Raw genomic sequence first — 27,827 nt, 5'->3', positions numbered from 1 at the left:
TTTAGAGGGTTCGCCTGTTCTCTAGTCCTCCTTTATATTATTTCAAGACGCTGTTTCAGCTGTGATAGAGGCAACAAGAACAAATACTCGTGATTAGACATCAGGATAATTTCCAGCCATGTCTTTGGCAACAAAACTGGACACTTTTGACGAGATGTCGGGACATTTTCAAGTTGTTTGTGGCAACAAAACTGGACACTTGGACGTCAGGATGTTATCCAGACGTGATTATAGCAACAAAATCGAATGTTCCTGCTGAGATGTCAGGACATTATGAATCTGATATTTTTAATCAGACATCAGGACATTTCCAGCTGTATTTGGGGCAAAAAAACGATATATTGAGACATTTTCCAGACGTGTTTGTGCAAATAAAACTGCATATTTTTGACAACACGACGGGACATTTTCCAGCAGCACATTCATCACAACTTTAAAATAATAAAAGAAAAACCAACAACGTTTATTTTTCTTGGTTTTATTGCAACAACAATGGTGCCAAAAAATTGCACAGTTTGCCCATTTACAATGACATCAGATAATAAAAACGTGAGAAATATAAAAACATCAAAGCAATCCATTTTGACACGGGAACGCTGAAAACCTGAGGAGAAAACACTCGTCCACACTCGAGCCTCACCACACAATAGAAATGAAAGAAACTAGCGTCAGACGTGGTTCTTGTTTTCTTTCACCTGCCCGGTTCTGTTCATTGACAAAAGCTCTAACTAGTTCTGCACGACACGGACCAGCTAGCAGGAGGTTACAGGTTTTAAAGTCACTCTAGGCAGAAGCAGAATAAAGAAACTGATACGGTTACCAGACTTTGAAGCACTTATAGACAGTTGAGACATTTAATGTGATTTTTACTTCCCTACCACCGATCAACACTGGAACAGATCCGGTTTCATCACTAAACGAACCGATAAGAAGATTTTCACAGCCATCTTTCAATCAAAACCACCGACATTAAAAAACACTCAGGTTGTGATAACTTTTCAACGATGACCGGCTTTGTTTATGAATTTTATAATTTCATTGAGGTCAATGTTGGTTTTCATTTCTGTTCCCTCTGCTGTGTTTTGTAGGACAGTTAATGCCAGACGTCTGCGCTCCGGACATCAGAACCAGCGGTCGATCAATCAGAAAAGCAGCTGAAGCGTTTTTGCAGCTGCACCTCGTTTTAAAAAAACGTTTTTCATTTAAAGTGATCAATTCAAGCAGACGCAGCAGACGATCAGTTTCTCTGAGTGTGCTTTGATTTGAATGTTAAACAGCTCGTAAAACAGGGAGAGTGATAAAAAGGAGAGAAATCTGTGATGAGCTGTGGATTTGATCATCGTATCTGCTGCACGTGCACATTTGATTGACAAGATAATTAAAAAACATGATGCCAGAAACAGTCAGAGATGTAATCAACAGAGAGAAAATCCCTCTGATGACATGCAGGATGTTACAAAACTGTCATTTAAAGGGAAACTCCACCAATTTTACACATTGAAGTGTGTTTACAGATCAGACAGAGTAGCATCAGGTCTTCTGTGGCTCGCATGTAATCTGATAAATTCCCTCCAGTGATGTCACTCAGTGGTTAAATTGCATTGTGGGTAATGTAGGCACCAGGTTTTTAAAAGGAAGAAGAACGTGTGGAATAAAAAAGATGATATCTCTTATTCTGCTGTATCCATCTTTTGTTTTTGAACTCTACATAACGAATGAAGTGCAATGCGCCTACATTACCCACAATGCAACTTAGCTGCTAAGTGACATCACGGGACGGATTTTTGATCAGATTACAAAAGACGAACAAAAGACTTCATACGACTTTTACTACGCAGTCAAACTCCCCAAGACCTGTAAACACTTTACTGAGTTACCTTCAACTGTCTGAATCATTTCTGACACATGATGTGAAGATCCCCTCGTCTGAACTCAAACTTTGTAGTCAGTTATAAAATAAATGAATACTGTCGATGGTGGAGACATTTTTCACTGCTGCACATCAACAGGCGAGCAGCAGGACCACAGTCTGTTACACCGGTTTTAAAATGGCAGTGTTCAAAGATCAAGAATTTATTAAATACAGAACTTAAACTGGACGTTTCCAAGGAACGTCTCAGACAAAGAAATATGTTTAAGCTGATTTATGTCTTCCTGTAAAATATCCCAATTCAGACAAAACACACAAAACGTCGCCTCGTTCCAAAAAACATCACCTCGTCTGAGAAAACGTCACATTTTCCCCTCAAAGTGTGAAAGAAAAACCATCGTGTGTAACTCTGCAACTACGACACGATCACAGTGAACACCGATATAAACCACGCTTACATTTATATAAAAAACAAAACTCTCCTTCGTCTAATTTGTTCTACAAAGTCGAGTGAACGCCACCACTTCACGACGAGGCGGACGATGTGCATCTCAAAGCGCTAGAAAACTGCACCAGACAGAAAGCTGATCACTTACACCACACACACACACGCACACACACACACACACACACACACACACACACACACACACACACACACACGCACACAAGGAATAACAGCGGGCGTCTCTGCAGAAGATGTTAACGTGTGTTTGTGGAGTGATTTGGTCCCTAATGATCTTTAGTATCTCGTTATAATAAAGTCACGCAAACTAAAAAACAAACGACGGTGTTGAATAAATATTCTTGTGAGTACAGGAACAGTGAAGGACGCTCACATTCACCGCGGGCCCTTCGTCATTTAGCCGACACTCTGCTGCCGAGGACCGAATGGTTTTCAAACTGACAGGCGGAGGAAGCAGAAAGGCACAGCAGCTGCTTCTCTGACGTGAGGATGTGACAGAGCGATAAGACACATTTAAACACAAAGAGGCAGAAAATATACAAAAAAATTAGAAATTTTAAATGTAAATCTGGTTCAGCTGGAAGATTTTAGCAACAGAAAATATAGATCTCTTGTCTCTAGTTGATTGTTTCATTATTAGTGATTCATAAAACACATTTGTGAAACTAACCAGCTTAAAAAAATGATAATAATAATTGGCAACAAAATCTGAGGTGAAAACAACTCAGCACACTCGAACACACACACACACACACACACACACACACACACAGGAAACAGGTTTCATCACAATAATCATCATCATGACGGTTTGAAGCGATCGTGGCAGAGTTTTCCATCCGGTTTCCTCCATTTATATCCAAAAGCTTCATGATATCAAATATTACATTGTGTTTTATAAACAGGATAAAGTCTGGTCGTATTCTGTATTTCTCTTTCTGCCAACAGTGTTTAAGTTACGGGTTTGGTGAGCGTTCAACGAGACGACGTCACTAACGAGACTGTTGGCTGCGAAGTGTTTATAATGACGTATTTTCACGGTCTGATATTTTAGTTTGATGACAAACTGAGACTTTATTGACTTTAAATTATATTTTAAATAGATAAACATCACATGTGATTCATGACACAATTCAAACAGGACCAATAAATTGTTTGTCTCTCCACATATTTTTTCTGAAGGTCCCATGAGGTCCACCAGGAGGGATGTGACTTCACCTCTCTACAGAGCTGTGAAGGCATTTTCCTTCACACATTGTAGTTTCTTTTGACTCAGCCCCACAAACACCATTGTTCTACCAACAATAGTCACAAGAGCACTAAATTCTGATTCATCTGCATCTGAAAATATTCCCTAACAAATGTTGGTCAAGTTTGAGTAACATCTGTTAAAACTACAGTGCCCAGATGTTTCAGGAAATTGTTTCACCTTTTAAAAAAAATAAAGTTAGTATTTGGGAGCAGATTTGAAAGTCTTCAGCAGGAACCACTGAGCTCAGGGCTGAATACAATCGACGGGGAGAGGAAGTCAAAATAACACATCGTTGGCTTTTGTTGACAGAAAGAAAAATATAGAAGACGAACTCCAGTCTCGTCCTCAAGTCGTTTTAAAAAGGTTCAAATCTGGAAAACACGAGACGTGTTCTTATATATTAAGAAAAAATAAACATTCAAAAGGTCACAATATGTTTTTGTTGTTCTAACTTCAGTACTTGCTGCTCTGCTCCATGTAGGGCTGACTTTAATTTGATTAAGGACACGTGATCAGTTTTAAATTAAAATATACTTAAAACAAACTAAATTAAGACAAAAGGTGACGAGCTGCTCGGTCGTAAATATTTACCTGTACACCCGCCGTCAGCGTAGCTAACCGTGCTTCCCCCCCGAAACAGCAGCAGTGCAAAGAAAGAAAATTATAATCACAATACGGGGTTTAAAATATCCGTTAAGAGCTTAAAGCTTGAATCTTTAATCGTACTGTAAATGTGTATCAGCTGTAATACTGAACAGACGTCCCGTAATCCTTCACTGAACATAAATCCGAGGCTTACAGAAAGTAAATAATCTGCTTTTAAACATCACCGAGAACAACGTACAGCGTCTGTGTCAAAGTACCAACAACAACAAGTGATTATAGTCGTTATGAGTCCAGAACATAAAGAACTGAGTGATTATTTATGATTCAGCTCATCGTCAGATGTTAATTTTGTCAGTTTAGCATATTTATCCCAATCACCTCATTAACTTCTGCTGTAATCCTCTTTAACCAGTTTACACCTGAACGTGAGCCTCATGGTAAATTCTGCATAATGTTCACTTCAACAGCATCAGTTCTGTTTGTATGAACAAGTTTCTTCTGCTTTCCTTTTATAAATCATAAATCCGGTTTAAGTCACTATAAATTTGCTTCTACTTTGCTGTTCTCGCAGTCAAAATCAAGCTACAGTCACTGAAACCAAATTTCAAATTAAAAGCCGAGAAGGAAAAGGAAGGATTACGCTCTCTAACCCACCGGGAGGCTTTTAATTTGAAACATCTGTGCAGGAAGTTTCATGAACAGTTTCACACAGAACAGCAAAGTAGGAAAAAAATCAGAAATGATGAGCGAGCGTAGTATTTCTGTAAAAAAGAGAAACTCGGCAGACCGTTGATGATAACATGACTGTGTTAGTACTGATGGGAGCGGTAACGTGTGTTGAGTCAGACGAGTTGTGATCAGAGGAAAGTGTCGACATGTTTCCTTTGCTGCTTTTCTCTTTGACTTCTTGGCTCGTTTAATTCAAGTACGAGAATATTTAAACTGTTATTTCCGACCACGCGACTATTAGATGCTTATTTGAGACCAGCCCCTCGGCCTGCTGCTCATTTAACAGTCACTGTCGCCTTAGTGAGCGGATGAGAGGGTGAGTATATGTCACAAGGCGATGCAGGAAAGAGAAAGACGAAAAGAGATTTATGTGTCACCTTTAAATGAACGCTGCTCTCAGCCTGAACACACTATAGAAATTGTTTGGCTACAAGACTATGATGGATCAGAGTTTTCTCATTCCTTCATTTGCCGTCTGTCATCGTTCTGTATCGAACACAACATTTACACCTGGTGTTAAAATGTTACCTGTATCTGGAGACGTTATCCGGATAATAGAGGATCCAGTCTGGCTTGTGAATGAACCCCTGGTGTTTTTAGTGTGTTCTCATTATTCTCAATGAGATCTGATTTCTGTCCTCCAGAGCAAAAACCTGTGTGAGTTATTTGAGCTGGTGGTTAATCAGCTCCAGACTCCCTTAAAAAAAATCACAGTTTTAAGAGTTGTTGAGTTTTGGGAAAAATGTATAAACTTTTTGAAATGTTCTCCAAACAAATTCTTATTTATTCGTCCCATTTTGTAAATTCAGCAAATGTAATGCATCAAGTTTTTCCTTTCTTTGTATAAAAATAGTGTCAGTTTGTGAAAGTGAACTAAATAACATGTAAGAAATGCTTTTATCTTGATTTAATAGTGTTTTCTTTCTGTGATTGACGATACAAAGGGTATTATCTGCCTACTGGGGCTATAGTTTGATAAAAATCTGTTTAACAGAACTGTTCAAGTGTGAATTATATTATAATTTTAAACAAAACAATGAGGAATCTAAACAGGCAGAATATAACATTGACGGGTGTAAAATGTGCAAGAGAAAATCGGGTTAAAAGTTATTCTACGTCTATTTTAGTTGGAAAATATATTTCAGTATTTAACAGTTGTTCCAGACTTTGTGCGTCTCCTCTTCTGTCTGCCATTTTGAATTTATGATGCCATGTCATACAAGATACAAGGATGATAATCAACTGGAGTTGTGGATAAGGCTTCGGTGGTGGGGACATAAAAATGGCTTCCAAGTATCTGACAACTGTAGAGGACACCATGAATAAAAGGGCAAATCATGAATATGTGTTTTTCCTTAATTCCTTATCTGGATAACGTGTCCGATCGCATTTTAACACCAGGTGTAAACAGGTGTTTGAGTGATTAAGGGGAGGATGTAAACATGATTCCTTTGGGTTTCTCCGATGGGATGAAAGCCACTGGTCGTGTGGCTGCGACAGTCAACAGTAAAGACGACACACAGCTTTACGTCATCGCTAAGCAGTAGGCAGTGTAGGAGTTTACAGCGCAGTGACCACAGTGAACAATGCCACTGAAGACACTGGAAAACAACAGAAATAAGAACAGTAACACCCTGTTGTGAACCTCTAGTATCAGTAGCTTCACTGGTTGTGGAGTTGTCGCTCCTTGAAGGCAGAGCTATAGATATACAGAGTAAGGCAAACTTGGTTTCAGGTCGATCCTTCGGAGCCATATTTGCACCAAATGTTCCAAGGCCGTTACATCCTCTCTCTTTTAAAACGTAGTGTAACCACCATGGAGCTTTTAGTGCTAACATCGAGCAGACAGTTCCCCAAAGCTATGTATGTCTATGGCTCTGCTCCATGGCAGCTGGACCCGAGGACGTCTCCTCGAGACGGATCAACCAGCTTCAGAGAGTAAAGCTTCATCTAGAGAAAAGGCTTGTTATGGTGGAGATGTGGACTGAGACCAGTCAGGTACCGTCAGAGCAGACAACACAAGGCCAGGGGGACGAGCGCCGCCAACAGGAAGTAGGTGACTCTGTAGAGGTGGAGTGGAGAGAAGGTCACCATGGCGACGGCCAAGGGGAGAGGGAGGCAGGTAGTCAGATGCAGGAGTTTACTGGAGGAGATGAAGAGGAGGTTAAAGCAGAGTTCCCAGAAAATATAGTTATGAAATGAGTCAGTCTCTGTGTCGGTGATGACGTGTTCTCACCTGTGGCTGAGTGTTAAAGTGTTGCAGTTTATAAGCAGCGTGTACACGACAATTACAGGCACAATGTGTGGCCAACAAGGGTCTGGATCCAACTGGGTGGAGTACCTGCAGACGACCAAACACAAGTTAAACAGGCGTGCTCAAAACGTTTACCACTGCACTAACTAATGTATTTTAATAGGGGTGGGCAAAGCTTCGATCACGGTACATGTATATATAATTTCATATCATGGTAACATTATATATTTGACCTCATAATGTCAAAACTACAATTTTTTTCACATTCTGTTTATAATTTTAGTCCATTTTTTTACGTTTTCAACTAATTTCTTACATTTTGCCCCTTTAATCTTCCACACAAACAAAATCAACTGCCTCACATGACATAAAACCTGAAGTGAAAACAAAAGACTCAAACGTAAAACCAACATCTTTCAAAATGTAAACTTCAGTCAGTGTAAAATACAAAATCACACAATGTTGGTGCTTTACAGCCACAAACTGTCATCACCTGAGGATGTGCTGAGCAGTCCTGCTGCCTGTATCACGTTGCCTGGCACCGAGGCAGCTGGACTATCGAGATCACGTGAGAATCCAGCTCAGATTTGCCACATTATAAATAGCAGAGACACATTTCTACTGTCATGTCACCCAACCCTGTGTTTCAGCATTTGTCATTCTGGGATCAAACCATCCTGGAAACATAATCTTCTTGATATGATATCGATTTCAGACAGATATATTATGCAGATGACCATGAATTAAACTTAAAATTAAGGAATTAGTCTGTTTTCAGTTCTGTTTCATAAACAGATCAGAGGTCATGATCAGACAGAGCAACACTGGAGCTGTATTCATGAACAGTTTAAGGATCCATTAATGGAGCTGTCTGTGTTAAATGTGCCAACTTGTATCTGGAGGACTTTGAGAAGACTTTGGTACGTTATACTTGATATTTGACAACATACATACACTTTAAAATTGAGGCTGTTGTAAGGAGAAGAAGAAGAGTGCTGCTCTGTTTTTGTCATAGATGACATAAAAATAAATTATAGATTAAAAAGTCAGTCGTTGTTCCTTCATCTCCACAGCCTCTGCGCTGCACCGTGGGGATCACAGCGTGCTCTCTTAGCTGATTAGAGCTGCAGCCTGTCGGGATGAAAACATCTCAGGTCTAACTGGAAAATTGACCCAGACTCCATTTGCATAATTGGTCTGAACAAATCAGGTACTTAACTGCTGCTGCGGCCGCTCTGTTTATGTACATGTAGACATATTTCTTAACAGACGCATGGCACTGATTAGCATTCTTAATAAACACAGCCGTGCAGGTGCTTTCACTCTCACACGCTCTTTGCTTAAATACTGTACCTCAGGTTGCGCATCCAGTGGATGAGTGACGGTGCGATGAGCATGAGAGGAAGCGTGAGGAGCGCTGACAGGCAGAGGTGCAGCTGTAAGTCGTCCCTCACCTCTTGCAGAGCGCACTCAGACAGCAGGGGGGCGCCGTTACATTCTTTAGGCTTGCTTAAGGACTCAGCGTCGACTTTGCCGTTCTCAGTGTCTTTGTGCTTCCCCGGTGCCTGAAAGGATGACGGAAAACTTGAAGTGATTTCAGCTTGAATTTGAGAAGAATCAAACTGTAATGTTGTGAAAGATGCTGATTGGAGAAGACTAAAACTGAAAATCTTACCAGATTCAGCATGTGACTCAAAGATCGTTCTGTCATTTGTAGCCTTAGTACCTGAACATGCAAACAAACACAGTGTGAAGGGATCGAACAGACTCAGTTACTTAATTAGTGATGCTACTCTGTAAAATGACTGGAAAGGGCTTCATTCATTCATTCAAAAAAGTCAGTTTTTTATGATACCAGCTCTTTAAACACAAATATTTTCTGGTTTCTTTCTTCCACTATGACAGAAAACTGAATATCTTTGGTCTCTTCTTCAAAACAAGACATTTGAAGACGTCATCTTGGGCTTTTCGCAACGCTGATTGCCCTTTTCTAGACCAAACATCTAATCGAATAATCGAGAAAATAATCTACAGATAAATCTACACTGAAAATAATCATTAAGCTCTATTTATGTGTATTAGTACGTCCTTAAACTCACCCTGTAAAGGTGAAGCAGGAAGGCTACAAACATTGACAGCGCTCCACACGACGTCCCGCCGATAACAGTCAGACACAGAGTGATGAGGAGCTGCGTCCGCGGTCGCAGAGTGCCACAGTCTCTAGAGACGGACGGTCTGAAGACAAAACAGAAAATAAGAGTCAGAACATTATATTTAAAGGAAGCTTCACATCACATACCTCGATGTTTAACTGTTCAGCCTTACCTGTGCAGTGGAGCTAAAATGAGTGAGACCAGTCGCATCATGAGACGTAGGAGAGCGCTGCCCCAGTATGCAACAGCTGCCCCGAAGATGTAAAGCAGAGGGGACAGGAAGTGGGGCCACTCTTCAGCTGGGACCAAGTCCTCGTTAAATGTTGCATCAGGGGTGGTCGGAGGGAGGGAATCCATGAGGGGGAGGCAAAGAACCGACCAGACCTCCTGAAACCAGCTACAGCTGAGGGAGGGAGGAGGAAGAGGAGGATTAGAAAATTGTATGGTTTTTCAGGATATTCGGATATTTTTATCAACTGTTATAAAAAAAACGGCTGTTTTTTCTTCTTACACAGATTCAGGTGTAATAACTTGATGAAGGCTTTGAGATGCAACTAAAAGCTCTTAATAGTCAAAAAGAGTTGACATAGTTACAATTATTTCTCATCAAACTGCTGTTTCCAAGATCAAGAATGAATTTCCAGGTTTTCGAAGCGTACCTTAGTAAGATGTGCAGAATATAAACGGGCAGATTGACTTTATGCGGCTGCAGGCCTTTGCCCACCACCTGGCTCATGTCTGCAGCTCGCCTCGTCTTCAAGATGGTGGACAGCTGCCCCCCGCAGGCCAGGAGGAGGGTTACAGCTGTGTACACCGGCACCATGGGACCGCAGAACCTCAGGATCTGTCAGAGAAGATAACATAAGATAAGACGGATCTTTATTTATCCTAAAGGAAAATCTTGCGCCAGACTTTGCTCAAAATAAAGGTAACATAGGAATACATTTTAAAAATAAATACGACACAGTATTAGATAGATTAATAGATACATTCAGTATCAAGTAAACTGGAACAAAACTTTTCTTTTAAGTTTCCTTTTGAGGGAATGTTGGAGGAAAAAACAGGATAAGAAAGTCGTACCTGTCCGAGCACTCTGGGTAATGAAGTCCTTACTGACACCTGAAGTTAAAAATCAGAAGACATCAGAACATTTTATCTATTTAACGTCACATTTTAACCTCCTTATTGATGATTAAAAAAAAAACACATTTGTCATAATGAATTCATACCTTATACTGGCAGTTGGGGGCAGTGTGGAGCTGAAGGAGGACACCTGAGCTGTTGTCTGGACGACTTGTGTGGAGCATCCCTGAGATCTCAGTCACTGACGGCACACTGTGGACGGAGGACAGAAACAGTGAGCGTGACACGTGAAAGTGCCAGAATAAGAAACAACGGACCAGAACTCACCTGACTGTGGTTAAAGAATCCTCTCGAAACCACGGCACATTTATTCTGTACACGTTGGGAAGTCTGTCTGCAGAAAGAAAGAGATTATTATTATACTTTAAACATGCGCACACGAGCCTGACTGTGTATCACAAGACAAACTTACCTTTGTGAACTTTACACTGGCTTGCAACAGTAATCCTGAAAGCCTGATAGACCTGAAGACACAGAGCAGCTCAGATGTTAGAGACGGAACAGGATCAGAGGTACTGAGTGAAACCTGGTGAAGTCATGAGAGCTAACCTGGTGAAAGTGCTGCAGCTTGATGGTGTGAAGAAGCCCAGACGAGTTGACAGTAACATCGCTGACAGTCAAACCTGAAAAACAACAGTCGCTGTGAAGGAATCTGTTTTTACTTCTTCTAGATTTTAAAGATAAAAGTGTCAACAGGAAGACAACTCACCGAAGGACAAGACATGCGGCACCGGGACAGACAGAGTCTGAGATTCTTGTCTCTGCCACTCGCACTCCACCGTGAACTGTTGACCAGATTAACATTTTAATGCCAACTCTATAATTAACATGATTGATAAAGTGAGATTAATCTTTTCCTCGGCTTCTTTGTCCGTCTGCTCTTTGCTGGGTTGTCTCAAAGACTTTTTTAAGCAGTTTCATTTCTGATAACACGAGCACTGGTTGGGCTTTAATCGCCATCAAATCTGGATGATGTTCCTCTTAGAATGAAGTGTAATAACTTTTCAAGATTTGAATTTGTTATTACATTAGTTTATAACCAAATACACACAAAACTACAGACATTCCCGTCATCCTCAGCTGTACTTTGCACATTAAAAGATACATAGTGAAGTTATAAAGTACATTTTTTACATAACCTCCTTCACATCAGCATGTCAGCCAGAAAAATCAATATAACAGCGTACACCAGGATGCTGGGATAGACACTACTTCGTTAAAAAAATACAATAAACAACAATGCATGTAGCTGCATCTGATTCACTCACTGAAGCAACATGTGAAATGTGTGGTTTGCTCCTTGTTGTTGTTAATGTAATTTGTAAATCAAGTTATGTCAATCCAAGGATCCTGCTGTATGTTGGAATATTGATTGTTTCTGGTCGACTGTGCACCCAGGAGAGCAGCACTGCTGTGCAGAGGCAAGACCAGCAAAACAGACAGACAGAAAACAGAAAGAGGAGGAGAGAAGAGTCTCATCATCAGAGAGTCTCAGCTACCTGTTTGCCGTTGAGGTTGGAGGCCGAAACCACCAGATGAGTCACTGAAGACAAATCACTGAGACTGAGAATCAGGACCTGAGGAGAACAGACAGCTGTGATCAGCCTACAGCAGCTCGGACTGGACTGGACCGCGTCTCTTTAGAGGATAATTACCTTGTACGGAGGCAGAAGCTCGGTTCCCATGGACAGATCCACCGCATGCACACTGGGAAATTCAAGGAGCATGAATGAAGAGTAAAAAACTGTTTTATCATCTAAAATGATCACGGAAAAACCAGGAAAACTAAACAGGAGGTGGTCTTACCATGAAGAACCGTTCCTGTGCGTGCAGCCGTAGACCCAGCTGGTCATCTCCTGTTGGACATAACAATAAATCAGTATCACCTTTTTCTTCAAGTCAAGAATACTCTGGTTTCTGCTTTACTGAATATGTGGCTTTTCATACTTACGTGTGAGCTGCCATTTCATTCTACTACATTCACAAATATAAATCTATATGAATCATTCATGAATTACAGATATGCGTGGTGATTCAGAAGTCTGGAAACTCACCAGGTTGTTGCTCCGGCAGTAGAAATGGCTGTAAGCTTTCCTGCGACTTGACAGGGCAAACAGGAAGTATTTGACCTGTCCTTCCTGTGGATGGAGAGCAACACTGAGGATAACTGGTACATTTATATTTCTGTCTGTATCAGGGTTGTTTTTCTTCATAAATCACTGATGCGTTTATTGACTGTATGTACGGAGCTCCTTTATTATATTGGGACAAAGTCTGGTACCTTTGGTGTGCTGTAGGCCAGACGCAGCGTGTTCACTTCACTCCAAGCTTCAGGAAAATCTGGAGAACAAAAGGAACAAGAGAAAACACAAGAAGCATGTGAGTGATTTGAGAATATCAATTTGGGCTTCAGGTGGACAGTTTTCACCATTTTCTGACATTTTATAGACCAAAAAGCTAATGAATTAATTAAGAGAACAATCGAGAATATCATTAACTGTTGCAGCCCTAAATCTCTGTGTATATTTCAGCCTCTCTGTGGTGAGCTGTTTCTCTCTCACCTAAGATGGAGATGGAGGTGTCTTGCGTGTCTCCCACCATCCTGACAGGGTGTCTGATGAAGTGATGGTTCAGTACTGACAGTTTCTTCTCTGGGTTTTCTGTGAACTAATAAAAACACACTGCTTAGCTTGAAAACAGATGACATGTGTTTGCAGATGTAATATTTCACGAGGTCGTCCCCCGAGGCTCTAGTGCAATAACATCTTTCTTCTACCTTCATATTTCTTCACAGAAAAGATTAATTTTAAAACACGTTTGTTGTTCTGACCTGTCTGGTTTCAGGATTAATGAGGTCGAAGAACGCCCTGACAGTCGCAAGAACAAGCTCTTTGCACCTGGAACACAAACACACTTCATCTTAGTAACCTGCATGATATTTAAATACAATATTCGACTGAAACATAAAGCCGTGTTCTCACCAAACGATGGACAGATGGTCAGTCGACACCCAGGTCCTGGGAACTGCAGTTGCCTTGAACATAGAAACATAATGTGAAGAGCAGTGCAGGATCAAACACACTTTACAGAATCCTTCAGCACCAAATATCTAAGAACTTAAAGTACCGTCTACCGAGAAACCAACAGAGCAAAAAAATACAACTTTAAGAAACTTTAGACCGAGTCCTGTGAGTAGAAATGAAGGTGAAGTTCCTCAGTTCTTAAAAAACCTTCCTGGAGAAGTTCCTGCAGTGGTGGAGGGGCTCAATAACTCGGTCAAGTGCCTCTTAACCAGTTCACAAACAACACTTACCACCAGTGACAACTTATTGGGGTCTCCTGGAGGACAAGACAGGGACGTCAGGCCGGAGCGGACCTGGTAGTCACGGTAACCACCCCCAACAGACAGCACTGTGACGTTCCTGAACTTGTTGGCCTGGTTCTGCCACTTCTGTCTCACTGCAGCGTAGAAATCTACACAGAGCAAAGATTTCACATTTACCCGAATCTATATTTTACATTACAGATATGACACTGGAAAGTTATTTCTATATTTCTGTATACAAACAAGTACCAATAAAATCGAGTGTGGGAGTTCCCCTTACCCAGCAGGTACGGGTCCAGGGCCAGCACTGGAGCCAGGTGAGGGGAGGCCTGGGTGATGATGAGGCTGACCAGGTTGGTGTTGAAGCGGGGCAGAGTGTAGAGCGCCCGGGCCACCACTCCACCCATCGAGTGACCGACAACCACCACACTCTGAGGAGGCGTCTTCAGGTGCTGGAGGGAGGAGAAACAGAAGAAAAGAGAGTGTTAAACCTCTCAAAGCATTATACGTATATCCATGTCTCTGTTTTTGAGTCTGTTGTGTTTGATCCTTCAATGAATTAAGTCTGCAGGGTTTTTGTGACTGATGCAACAGCTCCTGCAAATTATTTGACAAAATTGGAGCTTTGTTAGTCGTCTCATGCTGCTTTTACTGCTAAAAAAAGCTGGCATTCATCCTAAACCACCTCTGTAGCTGTGTTTGCAACTGCATATTTAACAGGTTTAATCCATGTTGTGTATTGACAATTATCCCTGCAGGTTGACAGACATAAATATTTAATAGACACTACAGTATTTACTGTTAACTGTGTATTATCTGAGCATTTTAGGAATTTTAGTTTACTCTGCTGTTGCTGTGTCAACTTCTTTTACGACAGCATAGTGTACAAGCCAGAGGGATTACTTAAATGTAGAGGTGTTGAAATGTGTTTGATGTGTATCCCCCGCACTGTAACACAACTCCACCAGCAACATCCGTCATCTGGTATAAGTAACCCTGTCTGAGGAGCGGATGATATTTGAGGCCTGACCTTGTAGAGCCTCAGGATGGCCTTAATGCTCTCGTGCAGGAAGTGCGTCTGCCGGAACAAACTGCCGCCGTACAGGGCCACCAGCTCCTCGTTGAAGTCCACGGTGAACACGTTGAAGTGGAGACCTCCCTCCATGTTTTCGGCCTTCCTCAAGGCCACGGAGCCCAGAGAGCGAGCTGCGAGAAGAGGGTGAAATCATAGAGATGTGGAGTCAATGCGGGTCCTAATCTAATCACCAACATATGCTCAGTTTTAATATCTATTAATGCACAGCTCATGTGTGAAAATCATGTTTTTATAATTTGAATTATTGATCAGAGTCATCTAATGAATCTCACTTTGCTGCTAAAAAAATCATTTCATTTACATCGACTGTAACATTTTCCTGTATGAGAGAAACACGGCAGCAACAGTCTGATCTAATCTGACGCCAGTGCTTCATCAAGCTGATAAAAATACATCAGCTCCAAGAGTCTAAATGTAGGACAAGAAATGTTGAGGAATAGTGAACACGGACCATCATCGCAAACATCACAGCGTTACTGTAAATGTGTTTGTATTCAGAAGAGTAAAAGTGTGGGTGTTTTCCTCCTACACACCACTGATAACAAGAACAGACAGCTAGAAGGATCTGATGAAGGATCTGTGTCATTCAGAGCATCACTGAGTTATTAGTGAGAGAGAATATCAGGTCAGCAGAAGGTTCCAGGTGTTAGGATGTCTTCTTCTTAGTGTCAACAACATGTAGCTTACATTTTTTTAAAGAGGCGATGCCATTTCCTGAAACATTTGGGTATGAGGAATGTACGATATTCTCCTTTTTTGACTGCTGTCACTTGTGTCACTGGCTCGTGACATCCCTGCCATCACTTTGCAATGTAGGAAAAGATGCTTTAATCCATTATTAGTCCCAATATGGGGAAATTTACAGCAAAGGTGATGAAAGTACTCAGAATGGGACGATATAAATATTTCATTTTCTGGCCCAAATAATCGTGATTTATGATATTATCATTATAATCATCAAAATATGCTTAAGACACTTAAATTTTTTAATTTTAAATCTTAGGATTGTTCATTATCGAGCTGCACAGCTTTTTCAAGTCACTCGTGAGGATATTCACGATTTTCCCGATAATGAAAATTCACCCTGATACACTTACACTAAGTGATTTTGTTGTAATTTGTCTTACATTGTCCGATCCTTAGTAAGTACTGAAACATTGTTAGCCTTTCCTGAGCACAAAAGTGGAAATAAATAACAACAAAAAGAAAATAAACAACACCAAAAAGAAAAACCAACAGTATCGGATATCAGCAAAATTGCTGTTTTAAACATCAGTACTAGTTTTGGCCCAGTATTTCACAATCAGGACATCCCTACTGGACAATGCAGCTCTTAGCTAATGTTACTTAATCAGGTGGAAATACTGATTTGTTGGGGACTATTTTCAGCTGAGGATTAACACAAATGTGGTGCTTTAGTGAGTATTTATAGCAGCAGGACGGTGTACGTGGGATTGAGTCAAGATAAACAAGAGAGTGTGTTCACGATAATGAAGGAACATGAAGAAGATGATATATCAAGCTGTGGATACACACACAGTTCTGGTTGTGGTTTTGGTCTTTTAATGGGATTTGTTAACAATAAGAGATAAAGAATGTCAACAGCCTTTTCTCATAAGTAGATAGTGGATAACTCTGGGTATACGTGTGAAGAACCTTTTCACAACAAGCAAAAATACACAACAAAAAACAAACAAACTGTGGAAACTTGATTCTCCTCCAACATATTCTGTCTTAAAATAACCAAAGCTTGTCTGCAATACTGTGAAGGACGATCCAGTCTGCCTGCAGCTCAGGTAGAGACTAATCAACAAAAAGCATGAAGCCACACATTAACGTCCTCAAACAACCTCAGTACATCCACTTAATGGAAAAAGCCAGTTCCTCCTGCTCGTGCAGCTGAGTGACTTTAACGCTCACTTGCCTCGTTTTCTCTCGTTTGCTGGTTGCTGAGTTAAATGCTAACACTGAAACCCATCTCTTAACAATCTTTATCAACCCTCCGTTAATGATGCGCTCTTACCTTGTTTATAACTGCCTGCATTCCCAGGCAGGAAGAGCACAGGGGCACCGGTGAGTTTGAGCGCTCTGGTCTCCTGAGCGTACAGACCTTCTCCGTACAGGTAGAGGCCGTACGCTGGGTAGAGTCTGGCCACGCGACGAGGAAGAGCCACGCGCTGTCAACACAACACAAACAACACAACACATTAATCCATGTCAGAGGAGGTCAAGTCCCAAAATCGTTTAAACAGTCTCACTAGAAAGCAAAATAAAGAAACTGCAGCAGTGAGAAAGTTACTGTACAGCCGGCAGACAACACCTCCACCTCACCTGTACTATTATTTATATGCATGAAGTAATAAGAAGTTAAATGTCTGGTACAGCTGACGGTTAATGTATCTCCTAAAGTGTATAAAAGGCAGCTGAACATGTTCTGTAAGTGTAAGATTACATAGTATTGGGTAGTATTGATTAATGCTGAAAAATTGGTTGAGTGGGAGAAATGTATCAGAAACAATTTTCTTAAATCGATGAATAATTTCTAGTAAAGAAAGCCGCTGTTTTTTTTTTTTACTGTTGATTTGTTTGTTTGTTTGTCAGCAGAATTTAAAATTAAAAACTGACTACATTTCCGTGAAACAGGAGGATGGAGGATGGGTCTCTGTCCCTTTGGCTTGGATTGGAATAAAGAAACGGATCCAGGATGTTTTTTTCCTCACTTCCACAGCTGTGATACGACTTTTCCCCTCGTGTCCCGTTCTGCTTGTAAAAAAACGTCCACACCAGAGACAACGTGTGTGGCTCATGTCTACATTGCGTGGCTCTACACAGGTGCAGCAGTTCGGCGTTATGAGCGAGACAACAGCGTGTTTGTTGTTGTTTTTCTCTGTTTTTACTGGCTGCTCATAAAACAACTATAAAAGGTGCATACCACCACCTACTGTGTGTAGCTGCTGCACGTGCTAAGTCAACAAAAGCGATTTGGCTTTTGTATTATCAGCTGTAATTTTTTTATCTGCCGATGACCTATAATGTAAATGTGTCATTATCGGGCCATTCCAGTCCACTTTGCTAAAACCTTTTATATTAAAGGAGAGACGATTGAGCTGCATCACGGTATAATAACTATTGATTACCATGATTTCACATTATGATTTGTCACACTAATCTATCAAATCTGACTTTTTCCTCCCCTTGCTTTAACTATTTAACCCTTTGAAGACCATATTTTCTCTCTCATCTGCCCTCCAGCTGTGGCTCAATAGATCCTGTCCATTAACAACACAAACAAAGCAGATGTTTTCTTCAGATCCACGGGGCTCTTTCTATCCTTCCTCTTATATATCACAACAGAAAGGGCTGTCTGCTGTATGGTCGATGCCCATACAATTATGTTGCCTCCAGCTGTGCTCCACTTCTGGACAGATGAGCACATTAAAGCAGGAGGAGGACGACCTACATTACATTACAATACCAACATTTTTATGTTTTCACCTGACCTGTAGCCTCTGAACAACACATGAAGCTGATCTGCTGAGAGGATTCAAGGATTCATAAGCTGATTTATGGTTTTACAACCTGGCTAATTTTGGCTAATCTGATCCCTCAGCGTGTAGGCACACCTCCCCGACACACAGGTGAGTCTGTGTGTTAGCATGAATCTGACGTTAGCTGTTAGGTGTCAGGAAACAGCTTCAAGAAAAGGGGGATAATTAATGTTTCCTGGTCAGGTTTAGACAAAATGTGCTTCGCGGTGTTGAAAACGATTTAGCAGGATACAGTAACGTTAGCATGTGCTAACCAACACGGTACGCTACCAGCTAGTTTGTGGTAATAGTACGAGGTGTTGGGTGAAATAATTAGCCGTGCTACTCACTCGGTACTCCGGGTATTCAAACATGTAGGTCATACTGCATCTGTTCTCCTCGAAGCCAGTCAGCAACTCCCGCAGGCCGACCGCCAGCAGCCCCACGGCGAACACGTAAAAGGCCACAGCGGCGAGTTTCATGGTTCGGTTCGGACTCTGTGTTTCGGACATCACGGCAGTTTCATGTCCATGTTGCGGTGCTCATCCCGTGCGTCCCGCAGACTCCACACAGGTTGTCTCTCACTCTCACCGGCTGCTGGAGCCTCCTCACAACAGGAACCACTCACTCCACAAACACCGCTGATTGGCAGAGCTCTCGGCCAATGGGAGGAGGGACCGTTAGGAAACGGACCAATGGGAGAGCAGGAATAGAGTGACATAGCAATATATTAGGAAATGCTAATTTTAGCTGCTTTTGCTAACTTTGATTTGTTTTTTATTGTATTTTCTCCTCTTTTTACTTTTATTATTATTATTATCAGTATTAAATCTTGATGACTTTCATTAATTTTATTTTGTGTATTATATTATTATCATATATAAACAAGTCAGTGACAAAAAAAGCAATAGGAATAGCAAGAGAAAACATATAGAAGATGTAATGTATATATATTTTATAATATATATATGGGTCAGTGACGAATAAGGGTTTGCATTATGAGCAATTCAAAAATGTTTTAAGAAATTGTTGTAAAAGCTTGCATCAGGTTTGCTAAAATGTATATTTTGTGTTTATGTGGGTTTCATGTAATTTGAAAAAGCATTTGAACTTTTTTTTTTTTACGAAAGGTAAGACTGAAAATGTCAAAAGTATTAAATAAATATTTCTTTCCACCTAGAGTGTATGCAAGTGTAATTATGAAAACAGTAACTTAATTTTAAAATATCACATGAAAATAGATTTTATTAGGATTACTTTAAATTAAAAATGGGGGCGTTTTTGTAACATAGAGCAGGACAAATGCTATAAACACTTCTAAATTATATTTGACAAATTATGTATAAACTGTTAAAAAATATGTTAATACATTGCAATAGATGATTACATCTTATTCCACATGAATTTTCCTGTATATTATAATATTTTTATATTTTTGAAAAATACTGGTTACACCAATTGACACAAACCAGTTACACCACCTGACTATATTGATTCTACAGTCAAAGGCCATTTTTTGTTTGTTGAAGAAACTGGCACTAAAAATCAAGCATGACAGTGAACAAGGTCAATTGAACTTTTTTTATTTCATTTTTTTTTTCTTATTTTCAATGAAGAAGAAACTGACCTCAGGGCAGAATTCATGTTTTTCTGTTTTAAGGCAACGAAGTTGGACAAAAGGGAGTCAACTGTCTCCTCTGGTCTCAGGGCAGAATTTGTTTGGTAGGATTTTCCTCATGGCTTTTCAGTCTCATCTGATCCCAGGGCAGAAACCATTGTTTCCCACAATTTTGTCTGAGGGCAGGTGAATCCCTCCTGGTCTCAGGGCAGAAGTTGTCTGAGGGCAGGTGAATCTCTCCTGGTCTCAGGGCAGAAGTTGTCTGAGGGCAGGTGAATCTCTGGTCTCAGGGCAGGTGAATCCCTCCTGGTCTCAGGGCAGAAGTTGTCTGAGGGCAGGTGAATCCCTCCTGGTCTCAGGGCAGAAGTTGTCTGAGGGCAGGTGAATATCTGGTCTCAGGGCAGGTGAATCCCTCCTGGTCTCAGGGCAGAAGTTGTCTGAGGGCAGGTGAATCCCTCCTGGTCTCAGGGCAGAAGTTGTCTGAGGGCAGGTGAATCTCTCCTGGTCTCAGGGCAGAAGTTGTCTGAGGGCAGGTGAATCCCTCCTGGTCTCAGGGCAGAAGTTGTTTGAGGGCAGGTGAGTCCCTCCTGGTCTCAGGGCAGAAGTTGTCTGAGGGCAGGTGAATCTGGTCTCAGAGCAGAAGTTGTCTGAGGGCAGGTGAATCCCTCCTGGTCTCAGGGCAGAAGTTGTCTGAGGGCAGGTGAATCTCTCCTGGTCTCAGGGCAGAAGTTGTCTGAGGGCAGGTGAATCTCTGGTCTCAGGGCAGGTGAATCCCTCCTGGTCTCAGGGCAGAAGTTGTCTGAGGGCAGGTGAATCCCTCCTGGTCTCAGGGCAGAAGTTGTCTGAGGGCAGGTGAATCCCTTCTGGTCTCAGGGCAGAAGTTGTCTGAGGGCAGGTGAATCCCTCCTGGTCTCAGGGCAGAAGTTGTCTGAGGGCAGAAGTTGTCTGAGGGCAGGTGAATCTCTCCTGGTCTCAGGGCAGAAGTTGTCTGAGGGCAGGTGAATCTCTGGTCTCAGGGCAGGTGAATCCCTCCTGGTCTCAGGGCAGAAGTTGTCAAAGGGCAGGTGAATCCCTCCTGGTCTCAGGGCAGAAGTTGTCTGAGGGCAGGTGAATATCTGGTCTCAGGGCAGGTGAATCCCTCCTGGTCTCAGGGCAGAAGTTGTCTGAGAGCAGGTGAATCCCTCCTGGTCTCAGGGCAGAAGTTGTCTGAAGGCAGGTGAATCTCTCCTGGTCTCAGGGCAGAAGTTGTCTGAGGGCAGGTGAATCTGGTCTCAGGGCAGAAGTTGTCTGAGGGCAGGTGAATCTCTTGTCCCAGGGCAGAAGTTGTCTGAGGGCAGGTGAATCCCTCCTGGTCTCAGGGCAGAAGTTGTCTGAGGGCAGGTGAATCCCTCCTGGTCTCAGGGCAGAAGTTGTCTGAGGGCAGGTGAATCTCTTGTCCCAGGGCAGAAGTTGTCTGAGGGCAGGTGAATCTCTCCTGGTCTCAGAGCAGGTGAATCTCTCCTGGTCTCAGGGCAGAAGTTGTCTGAGGGCAGGTGAATCCCTCCTGGTCTCAGGGCAGAAGTTGTCTGAGGGCAGGTGAATCCCCCCTGGTCTCAGAGTGGGTGAATCCTTCCTGGTCTCAGGGCAGAAGTTGTCTGAGGGCAGGTGAATCTCTCCTGGTCTCAGGGCAGAAGTTGTCTGAGGGCAGGTGAATCTCTCCTGGTCTCAGGGCAGAAGTTGTCTGAGGGCAGGTGAATCTCTGGTCTCAGGGCAGGTGAATCCCTCCTGGTCTCAGGGCAGAAGTTGTCAAAGGGCAGGTGAATCCCTCCTGGTCTCAGGGCAGAAGTTGTCTGAGGGCAGGTGAATATCTGGTCTCAGGGCAGGTGAATCCCTCCTGGTCTCAGGGCAGAAGTTGTCTGAGGGCAGGTGAATCCCTCCTGGTCTCAGGGCAGAAGTTGTCTGAGGGCAGGTGAATCTCTCCTGGTCTCAGGGCAGAAGTTGTCTGAGGGCAGGTGAATCTGGTCTCAGGGCAGAAGTTGTCTGAGGGCAAGTGAATCTCTTGTCCCAGGGCAGAAGTTGTCTGAGTGCAGGTGAATCCCTCCTGGTCTCAGGGCAGAAGTTGTTTGAGGGCAGGTGAATCCCTCCTGGTCTCAGGGCAGAAGTTGTCTGAGGGCAGGTGAATCTGGTCTCAGAGCAGAAGTTGTCTGAGGTCAGGTGAATCCCTCCTGGTCTCAGGGCAGAAGTTGTCTGAGGGCAGGTGAATCTGGTATCAGAGCAGAAGTTGTCTGAGGTCAGGTGAATCTCTCCTGGTCTCAGGGCAGAAGTTGTCTGAGGGCAGGTGAATCTGGTCTCAGGGCAGAAGTTGTCTGAGGGCAGGTGAATCTCTTGTCCCAGGGCAGAAGTTGTCTGAGGGCAGGTGAATCCCTCCTGGTCTCAGGGCAGAAGTTGTCTGAGGGCAGGTGAATCCCTCCTGGTCTCAGGGCAGAAGTTGTCTGAGGGCAGGTGAATCCCTCCTGGTCTCAGGGCAGAAGTTGTCTGAGGGCAGGTGAATCTCTTGTCCCAGGGCAGAAGTTGTCTGAGGGCAGGTGAATCTCTCCTGGTCTCAGAGCAGGTGAATCTCTCCTGGTCTCAGGGCAGAAGTTGTCTGAGGGCAGGTGAATCCCTCCTGGTCTCAGGGCAGAAGTTGTCTGAGGGCAGGTGAATCCCCCCTGGTCTCAGAGTGGGTGAATCCTTCCTGGTCTCAGGGCAGAAGTTGTCTGAGGGCAGGTGAATCTCTCCTGGTCTCAGGGCAGAAGTTGTCTGAGGGCAGGTGAATCTCTCCTGGTCTCAGGGCAGAAGTTGTCTGAGGGCAGGTGAATCTCTGGTCTCAGGGCAGGTGAATCCCTCCTGGTCTCAGGGCAGAAGTTGTCAAAGGGCAGGTGAATCCCTCCTGGTCTCAGGGCAGAAGTTGTCTGAGGGCAGGTGAATATCTGGTCTCAGGGCAGGTGAATCCCTCCTGGTCTCAGGGCAGAAGTTGTCTGAGGGCAGGTGAATCCCTCCTGGTCTCAGGGCAGAAGTTGTCTGAGGGCAGGTGAATCTCTCCTGGTCTCAGGGCAGAAGTTGTCTGAGGGCAGGTGAATCTGGTCTCAGGGCAGAAGTTGTCTGAGGGCAAGTGAATCTCTTGTCCCAGGGCAGAAGTTGTCTGAGGGCAGGTGAATCCCTCCTGGTCTCAGGGCAGAAGTTGTTTGAGGGCAGGTGAATCCCTCCTGGTCTCAGGGCAGAAGTTGTCTGAGGGCAGGTGAATCTGGTCTCAGAGCAGAAGTTGTCTGAGGTCAGGTGAATCCCTCCTGGTCTCAGGGCAGAAGTTGTCTGAGGGCAGGTGAATCCCTCCTGGTCTCAGGGCAGAAGTTGTCTGAAGGCAGGTGAATCTCTCCTGGTCTCAGGGCAGAAGTTGTCTGAGGGCAGGTGAATCTGGTCTCAGGGCAGAAGTTGTCTGAGGGCAGGTGAATCTCTTGTCCCAGGGCAGAAGTTGTCTGAGGGCAGGTGAATCCCTCCTGGTCTCAGGGCAGAAGTTGTCTGAGGGCAGGTGAATCCCTCCTGGTCTCAGGGCAGAAGTTGTCTGAGGGCAGGTGAATCTCTTGTCCCAGGGCAGAAATTGTCTGAGGGCAGGTGAATCTCTCCTGGTCTCAGAGCAGGTGAATCTCTCCTGGTCTCAGGGCAGAAGTTGTCTGAGGGCAGGTGAATCCCTCCTGGTCTCAGGGCAGAAGTTGTCTGAGGGCAGGTGAATCCCCCCTGGTCTCAGAGTGGGTGAATCCTTCCTGGTCTCAGGGCAGAAGTTGTCTGAGGGCAGGTGAATCTCTCCTGGTCTCAGGGCAGAAGTTGTCTGAGGGCAGGTGAATCTCTCCTGGTCTCAGGGCAGAAGTTGTCTGAGGGCAGGTGAATCTCTGGTCTCAGGGCAGGTGAATCCCTCCTGGTCTCAGGGCAGAAGTTGTCAAAGGGCAGGTGAATCCCTCCTGGTCTCAGGGCAGAAGTTGTCTGAGGGCAGGTGAATCCCTCCTGGTCTCAGGGCAGAAGTTGTCTGAGGGCAGGTGAATCTCTCCTGGTCTCAGGGCAGAAGTTGTCTGAGGGCAGGTGAATCTGGTCTCAGGGCAGAAGTTGTCTGAGGGCAAGTGAATCTCTTGTCCCAGGGCAGAAGTTGTCTGAGGGCAGGTGAATCCCTCCTGGTCTCAGGGCAGAAGTTGTTTGAGGGCAGGTGAATCCCTCCTGGTCTCAGGGCAGAAGTTGTCTGAGGGCAGGTGAATCTGGTCTCAGAGCAGAAGTTGTCTGAGGGCAGGTGAATCCCTCCTGGTCTCAGGGCAGAAGTTGTCTGAGGGCAGGTGAATCTCTCCTGGTCTCAGGGCAGAAGTTGTCTGAGGGCAGGTGAATCTCTGGTCTCAGGGCAGGTGAATCCCTCCTGGTCTCAGGGCAGAAGTTGTCTGAGGGCAGGTGAATCCCTCCTGGTCTCAGGGCAGAAGTTGTCTGAGGGCAGGTGAATATCTGGTCTCAGGGCAGGTGAATCCCTCCTGGTCTCAGGGCAGAAGTTGTCTGAGGGCAGGTGAATCCCTCCTGGTCTCAGGGCAGAAGTCATATTTTCCTGTTTTAAGGCAACGTAGTTGGACAAAAGGGAGTCAACTGTCTCCTCTGGTCTCAGGGCAGAAGTTGTCTGAGGGCAGGTGAATCCCTCCTGGTCTCAGGGCAGAAGTTGTCTGAGGGCAGGTGAATCCCCCCTGGTCTCAGAGTGGGTGAATCCTTCCTGGTCTCAGGGCAGAAGTTGTCTGAGGGCAGGTGAATCTCTCCTGGTCTCAGGGCAGAAGTTGTCTGAGGGCAGGTGAATCTCTCCTGGTCTCAGGGGAGAAGTTGTCTGAGGGCAGGTGAATCTCTGGTCTCAGGGCAGGTGAATCCCTCCTGGTCTCAGGGCAGAAGTTGTCAAAGGGCAGGTGAATCCCTCCTGGTCTCAGGGCAGAAGTTGTCTGAGGGCAGGTGAATATCTGGTCTCAGGGCAGGTGAATCCCTCCTGGTCTCAGGGCAGAAGTTGTCTGAGGGCAGGTGAATCCCTCCTGGTCTCAGGGCAGAAGTTGTCTGAGGGCAGGTGAATCTCTCCTGGTCTCAGGGCAGAAGTTGTCTGAGGGCAGGTGAATCTGGTCTCAGGGCAGAAGTTGTCTGAGGGCAAGTGAATCTCTTGTCCCAGGGCAGAAGTTGTCTGAGGGCAGGTGAATCCCTCCTGGTCTCAGGGCAGAAGTTGTTTGAGGGCAGGTGAATCCCTCCTGGTCTCAGGGCAGAAGTTGTCTGAGGGCAGGTGAATCTGGTCTCAGAGCAGAAGTTGTCTGAGGGCAGGTGAATCCCTCCTGGTCTCAGGGCAGAAGTTGTCTGAGGGCAGGTGAATCTCTCCTGGTCTCAGGGCAGAAGTTGTCTGAGGGCAGGTGAATCTCTGGTCTCAGGGCAGGTGAATCCCTCCTGGTCTCAGGGCAGAAGTTGTCTGAGGGCAGGTGAATCCCTCCTGGTCTCAGGGCAGAAGTTGTCTGAGGGCAGGTGAATATCTGGTCTCAGGGCAGGTGAATCCCTCCTGGTCTCAGGGCAGAAGTTGTCTGAGGGCAGGTGAATCCCTCCTGGTCTCAGGGCAGAAGTCATATTTTCCTGTTTTAAGGCAACGTAGTTGGACAAAAGGGAGTCAACTGTCTCCTCTGGTCTCAGGGCAGAAGTTGTCTGAGGGCAGGTGAATCCCTCCTGGTCTCAGGGCAGAAGTCATATTTTCCTGGTTTAAGGCAACGTAGTTGGACAAAAGGGAGTCAACTGTCTCTCCTGGTCTCAGGGCAGAAGTTGTCTGAGGGCAGGTGAATCCCTCCTGGTCTCAGGGCAGAAGTTGTTTGAGGGCAGGTGAATCCCTCCTGGTCTCAGGGCAGAAGTTGTCTGAGGGCAGGTGAATCTGGTCTCAGAGCAGAAGTTGTCTGAGGGCAGGTGAATCCCTCCTGGTCTCAGGGCAGAAGTTGTCTGAGGGCAGGTGAATCTCTCCTGGTCTCAGGGCAGAAGTTGTCTGAGGGCAGGTGAATCTCTGGTCTCAGGGCAGGTGAATCCCTCCTGGTCTCAGGGCAGAAGTTGTCTGAGGGCAGGTGAATCTCTCCTGGTCTCAGGGCAGAAGTTGTCTGAGGGCAGGTGAATCCCTTCTGGTATCAGGGCAGAAGTTGTCTGAGGGCAGGTGAATCCCTCCTGGTCTCAGGGCAGAAGTTGTCTGAGGGCAGAAGTTGTCTGAGGGCAGGTGAATCCCTCCTGGTCTCAGGGCAGAAGTTGTCTGAGGGCAGGTGAATCCCTTCTGGTCTCAGGGCAGAAGTTGTCTGAGGGCAGGTGAATCTCTCCTGGTCTCAGAGCAGAAGTTGTCTGAGGGCAGGTGAATCTCTCCTGGTCTCAGGGCAGAAGTTGTCTGAGGGCAGGTGAATCTCTGGTCTCAGGGCAGGTGAATCCCTCCTGGTCTCAGGGCAGAAGTTGTGTGAAGGCAGGTGAATCTCTCCTGGTCTCAGGGCAGAAGTTGTCTGAGGGCAGGTGAATCCCTCCTGGTCTCAGGGCAGAAGTTGTCTGAGAGCAGGTGAGTCTTTCCTGGTCTCAGGGCAGAAGTTGTCTGAGGGCAGGTGAATCTCTCCTGGTCTCAGGGCAGAAGTTGTCTGAGGGCAGGTTAATCTCTGGTCTCAGGGCAGGTGAATCCCTCCTGGTCTCAGGGCAGAAGTTGTCTGAAGGCAGGTGAATCTCTCCTGGTCTCAGGGCAGAAGTTGTCTGAGGGCAGGTGAATCCCTTCTGGTCTCAGGGCAGAAGTTGTCTGAGGGCAGGTGAATCCCTCCTGGTCTCAGGGCAGAAGTTGTCTGAGGGCAGGTGAATCCCTCCTGGTCTCAGAGCAGGTGAATCCTTCCTGGTCTCAGGGCAGAAGTTGTCTGAGGGCAGGTGAATCTCTCCTGGTCTCAGGGCAGAAGTTGTCTGAGGGCAGGTGAATCTCTCCTGGTCTCAGGGCAGAAGTTGTCTGAGGGCAGAAGTTGTCTGAGGGCAGGTGAATCCCTCCTGGTCTCAGGGCAGAAGTTGTCTGAGGGCAAGTGAATCCCTTCTGGTCTCAGGGCAGAAGTTGTCTGAGGGCAGGTGAATCCCTCCTGGTCTCAGGGCAGAAGTTGTCTGAGGGCAGAAATTGTCTGAGGGCAGGTGAATCCGTCCTGGTCTCAGGGCAGAAGTTGTCTGAGAGCAGGTGAATCTTTCCTGGTCTCAGGGCAGAAGTTGTCTGAGGGCAGGTGAATCTCTCCTGGTCTCAGAGCAGAAGTTGTCTGAGGGCAGGTGAATCTCTCCTGGTCTCAGGGCAGAAGTTGTCTGAGGGCAGGTGAATCTCTGGTCTCAGGGCAGGTGAATCCCTCCTGGTCTCAGGGCAGAAGTTGTCTGAAGGCAGGTGAATCTCTCCTGGTCTCAGGGCAGAAGTTGTCTGAGGGCAGGTGAATCCCTTCTGGTCTCAGGGCAGAAGTTGTCTGAGGGCAGGTGAATCCCTCCTGGTCTCAGGGCAGAAGTTGTCTGAGAGCAGGTGAGTCTTTCCTGGTCTCAGGGCAGAAGTTGTCTGAGGGCAGGTGAATCTCTCCTGGTCTCAGGGCAGAAGTTGTTTGAGGGCAGGTGAATCTCTGGTCTCAGGGCAGGTGAATCCCTCCTGGTCTCAGGGCAGAAGTTGTCTGAAGGCAGGTGAATCTCTCCTGGTCTCAGGGCAGAAGTTGTCTGAGGGCAGGTGAATATCTGGTCTCAGGGCAGGTGAATCCCTCCTGGTCTCAGGGCAGAAGT

At 44.8% G+C, this 27,827-nt stretch overlaps 1 protein-coding gene across 1 annotated transcript; it reads right to left on the bottom strand.

The window, feature by feature from the left end:
* Positions 1–461: 461 nt before the first annotated feature.
* On the bottom strand, positions 462–19,030 carry pgap1 (post-GPI attachment to proteins inositol deacylase 1). Its single transcript, XM_084361165.1, has 26 exons — positions 18,772–19,030; positions 16,918–17,071; positions 14,829–15,004; positions 14,079–14,250; positions 13,787–13,947; positions 13,455–13,507; positions 13,304–13,370; positions 13,035–13,140; positions 12,755–12,813; positions 12,528–12,611; positions 12,280–12,329; positions 12,129–12,180; positions 11,973–12,050; positions 11,183–11,258; positions 11,023–11,096; positions 10,886–10,937; positions 10,741–10,807; positions 10,560–10,665; positions 10,411–10,449; positions 9,990–10,174; positions 9,503–9,733; positions 9,277–9,412; positions 8,853–8,903; positions 8,531–8,742; positions 7,160–7,264; positions 462–7,066 (listed from the first exon to the last, which is right to left on the bottom strand). Exons 1-26 carry the CDS (start codon positions 18,931–18,933, stop codon positions 6,928–6,930), a joined length of 2,847 nt encoding a protein of 948 aa, XP_084217291.1. The 5' UTR covers positions 18,934–19,030; the 3' UTR covers positions 462–6,927.
* Between the last annotated feature and the right edge of the window lie 8,797 nt (positions 19,031–27,827).

This window comes from Pagrus pagrus (genome assembly GCF_965226575.1).
Source record: "Pagrus pagrus genome assembly, chromosome: 9".
Classification (NCBI taxonomy): Eukaryota; Metazoa; Chordata; class Actinopteri; order Spariformes; family Sparidae; genus Pagrus; species Pagrus pagrus.
Note: the sequence above shows the minus strand (reverse complement) of the source record. Positions and strands in the feature narration are given on the sequence as shown.

Coding starts and splice junctions, on each gene's coding strand:
- pgap1 (XM_084361165.1), bottom strand. CDS start 18,933: ATGTCCGAAACACAGAGTCCGAACCGAACCATGAAACTCGCCGCTGTG. Junction 12,612..12,754: donor TGGCCTACAGCACACCAAAG/GTACCAGACTTT, acceptor CTCCATCCACAG/GAAGGACAGGTCAAATACTT. Junction 9,413..9,502: donor ATTTTAGCTCCACTGCACAG/GTAAGGCTGAAC, acceptor TTTTGTCTTCAG/ACCGTCCGTCTCTAGAGACT.